The sequence below is a fragment of the Rhagoletis pomonella genome, unplaced genomic scaffold (genome assembly GCF_013731165.1).
Source record: "Rhagoletis pomonella isolate Grant_MI unplaced genomic scaffold, Rhpom_1.0 Rhpom_scaffold_00006, whole genome shotgun sequence".
NCBI classification, from domain to species: Eukaryota; Metazoa; Arthropoda; class Insecta; order Diptera; family Tephritidae; genus Rhagoletis; species Rhagoletis pomonella.
In genome coordinates this window covers 75,536,765-75,540,933 of record NW_023458560.1, presented here as the reverse complement: position 1 = coordinate 75,540,933, position 4,169 = coordinate 75,536,765, and the positions used below count along the sequence as shown (strand labels likewise).

General features: G+C 36.8%; 1 protein-coding gene across 1 annotated transcript; it reads left to right on the top strand.

Annotated features, from left to right (window-relative positions):
- On the top strand, positions 1-3,779 carry LOC118741755. Its single transcript, XM_036473728.1, has 5 exons — positions 1-89; positions 164-351; positions 2,705-2,953; positions 3,108-3,264; positions 3,512-3,779. Exons 1-5 carry the CDS (start codon positions 1-3, stop codon positions 3,777-3,779), a joined length of 951 nt encoding a protein of 316 aa, XP_036329621.1.
- Positions 3,780-4,169: the final 390 nt, after the last annotated feature.

Genomic DNA, 4,169 nt, shown 5'->3' with positions numbered 1-4,169 from the left:
ATGAACATTTGGAAGGGAAAATTGTTGACAGATGTGCCATTCGGGCATGTCCTCATAGTGAGCGGCAAAGTGAAACCGAATCCGAATAAGTAAATATCGCACATTTTCGAGCATATTTTATTTGCGGATTTTTATATATTTTTCCTATTGTTTTTATTGTTAGAATTTGCTTGGACCTAACCGATAATATTAGGGGTCAAAATGAAAGTGAAACAGTTTACTTGAAAATTGAGGCGAATTTTAGAGAAAATCAAATAATAAGAAGCATGTTTATGCCCGGCGAAGGTTGGCAGCAGGAGGAGATATCGAAGAATTGGAAATCTGATGGACCGAAAAATCCATTGGTGCCAGGTAAGTACTTGTAATACCTAATACTGCATATTGATATGACTACAAGTGAGGGTCTATGGGGCGTATGAGTTACGTATCAGTTGCATGGAGGTGTTGATAACACTGACCAACAAAATGTTGGGGCAGAGGTTTTAAGCGCTGATTCCTGTGGGATTTTTTCCGCAGATTAACAGACAGGACAGATTAAGTTATTCAATTTGCTATTTTTTCGAGATATTTGGGATTAAAAGTGTTAACAAACGCGATTTTCCCATTTTCTGAACTTTCGTTGTAGAATAACGATGCAATTTGGCATTATCTTTACTTCCTCTATATCGCTCCGGTCTCCAAAGTTTTCGGCACCCATGAGTCTCAGTCTCATCTAGTCCCAAGTGATTCCGACTACTCCTGTTCTCCGCAGATCTTGCAGAAGTCATTAAAAGGCACCCTATTCTCTCCGCTTGTCTCTCCAAAAGTTATGTTACATGTCAGCAGACTCACAGTATGTAGATTTCTTCTCTGCTCAGCGGAAGGAGCTCCCTTTATGTTTCAAATCCCATTCTGTCCACATGAATTTTGTCGTGTTACAGGTATCTAAGCGTTTCCATCTTGAACCTGTTTCAGAGAAGAATAATACTTGTATAAGGCCTGTATGCAGCTCTCAAGAAAAGCAAAAACTCCATATAAAATGACGTACAAGAAATGGCTAAGAAATTTTCTTGAGTCAAATTTCCTTCAGGCAGTACGCAGTTCTTAAGGAATTTGCTACGCTTTCTACTACGGTTTTCTAAAGTTTTTTTGTGAAAAAAGAGCACAAGGCAACCCTAAAATGGATGGAAATGTTTCTTATTGGAAACCGAAAAAATTTGACCTGCTAATTTGAGGATGCTCCCTTTTTTGGTGGTATTGCCGATTTCCGTTTTCGACCGGAAGTCAATTTTTTTTCAAAATAAATATACATACAAGTTGATCCCACATGTTGGTCAAAATTTATTTGAATTGACAGCTGTGACGCAGGCTGCACGCAACTTGATAGTCAATTTTACTTTCCAGATGCCGTCGTCAGGACAACATCTTAAAATTCTCGCTTGGTTCCTGTACACATATTAATAAGACCTTCAGTTATATCTTCCTGGCTATTTTTGACTAAATCCCGAAGTATGAGAGCAGCATAACTGTGATCAGCTGTTTGACTTGACTTTTAAGTTGCCTCACGACTTGAAGGAAAGTGGACACTAAAGTTGTAAAAGTGCGAGTTTATTGCAGCTTGCTTTCAAGTTCTTGATACGTGTAAACTACAAGTTATTTAGGAAACAGCATTAACACCAATAATAATGCCAGCTTTGAAATCAAACGGAGAATCACTCTTGCCAACAAATGCAACTTTGTACCGAGTAGGCAATTCAGAAGTAAAGTCCTCCCTCGCCATACAAAAATTATATGTATAGGTTAATTTCAGACACTCATAATGCCCGTGCTGGTTTATGGCGCAGAAGCATGGGTCCTTGGATTAATCGAGAGAAAGATTTTGCGGAAGAACTACTTGCCTTCACTTATCATTTACACTTGGTGTCAGTGGACACTGAAAAAACAACGGCTAGGTGGTGCAGTGCCCATCAAGAAGAAGACAAGAAGAGTGTCTGAGAAAATATAGATATTATAGTACCCGATTGCCGTCCTGTTCTCAAACACTCTAGGCTGTTTCATTTCTTACGTTAGCGAATCTTTGACTGTCACAAGTCGCTCTCGAGTCGAGATGATTTTAGGCAATTATGTATGTAGGTACATTTGAATTCAATTCAAATCGTTCCCTAAGGTTGAATATTACAGGATAAATAGTGCGTGCTCTCTTATTATCGCCTAATTGATAACTAACCAATATTTGCTGGGTAATAATCTGGGCTTCCTGGCGTTCGTCGTATTGGAAGGCAATCTTTACTGCATCTAATCAAATATACTCAGGGCCCAAGTTATTCCTCCAGATCCTCATATATTGTATATATGTATGTTATTTTGTATATGTATTTTAATACTTTTAACCAACACGATGGATGAGTCGTGATTATGAAATTGTCCGCTCGTGCTAATAACCTCGATTGACAAATTTTTAGTAACAAAATTTAAACTGATTGTAATTAAGAATATGCACACATACTTATTTGTATACGCGTACATACATATTTGTAATATTGAAACAATACAGTCGCAAACCATTTTCGTGTGGTGGCTGAACCTATTAACTGGATATTGCACACAAGTATCTATGAAGTTAATAAATAACTCACGTTTTATGACTTTAGTTTCTAAATAGCGACTGCTTGCGATTTTATGAGCTACAATTTAAATTTTTCTTAACTTTTGTGTACTTCTTTAGGTCAAACATTCACATTTCGTATTGCTGTTCTGCAAAAATGCTTCGAAATTTACATAAATGATAATCTTTATGGAGCCTTCGAATTTTTAAAATTTCCCAAGCCGATCAATTTCGTAATGGTTTATGGTGACTTTGAGAAAATTGCACAATTCCATCAGCGCATGCTATTTCCGTTGGTGTTTCCGAGAAGTTTGATTTGCCCGGAGAAAATTGCATTTCAAAGTGATGTACCGAAGAAATACGAAGTTGGTAAGAAATGGAGGAATTCCTATATGCAAGAAATTTACAAAAAGCAATACTTAAGTTACTCAATTATTTAAAGTTTCTTTTTAATTTTAATTTGATAAAATTTTACGAGTAAGTGCCGCCCCATTCACCTAGAATTTCATTTTCGTTGCAACAGGTACCGTTGTCGCTATGGAGTGCATTGCTAAAGGACCACCGACCACAGCATTTTCCATTTGTTTCCAGTGCAATGATACGGGCCGTATTGTGCTTAAGTTTCATGTGAATTTCGATACCACAACAGTGTCGCGCACTTATGAGCGCTCCGACAATAGGCGAGCGTCTTTTCACTATACATATCGAGCCCTAACCGCCAAAAAAAAGGAAAGCGACATTTTTTTTTTAATTTTCTTTTTGATGCAGAAATATTCCTAGAGCATCTAGATACTTTTCTGCATCAAAAAGAAAATTTTGAAAAAAATGTCGCTTACGTTATTTTGGCGGTTAGGGCTCGATATTTTCTGTAATAATGTAATTGTAATTAGAAATTATTATTTTTACATTTTCTTTTTTTTTTTTTAGTTTTTCATCCGATGATGAGGAAACCGATGGCGAATTTCCATTTCAACGTGGCAAACTCTTCAAAATCGCATTCGGCATCGGCGACAAAGCATTTATCATTGCTGTGAATGGCCAGTACTTTACCTACTATAATTACCCGATTCGCTCATTTTCCATATCGACGCTGAAGTGTTTCACGAATAAAGTTGGCGATTTTGTTGTGAAAAATTTGGAATACCATTGCGATTCGCCATTATTGGCGCGTGTCGAAAAACTGTCACTCATTTAATTGGAATGGAAAAATAAATTGTGAAAGATACTCGCATTATGTAGCAAGTTGTTATATGTATGTAGGTATACCTATAGATTAGGGTGGGTAAATCTTTTTTGTCAAAAGGCGTATAGCAAAAAGGAAATCTACGAAGAATTCTAAGGAAACTTCCGCAAGAAACTATGGGTCTAAAATAAAAACCTATCTCCCCAAGAAATACATAAAAATCTATGCAGTGGTTTTTAAATACCTCAAACTGAAATCTTCAAGCCTCTCGGCGCGGGCTAAGTTTTAATTTTAGACCCCTAGTTTCTTTGGGTAATTTTCTTAGAATTTAGCGTAGATTTCGATTTTGCTATAAGCATTTCGCATTTTTTCTCACCCGAACAATTTGACTCACCCTAATAT

Coding starts and splice junctions, on each gene's coding strand:
- LOC118741755 (XM_036473728.1), top strand. CDS start 1: ATGAACATTTGGAAGGGAAAATTGTTGACAGATGTGCCATTCGGGCAT. Junction 90..163: donor GTGAAACCGAATCCGAATAA/GTAAATATCGCA, acceptor TTTTATTGTTAG/AATTTGCTTGGACCTAACCG. Junction 3,265..3,511: donor TATGAGCGCTCCGACAATAG/GCGAGCGTCTTT, acceptor TTTTTTTTTTAG/TTTTTCATCCGATGATGAGG.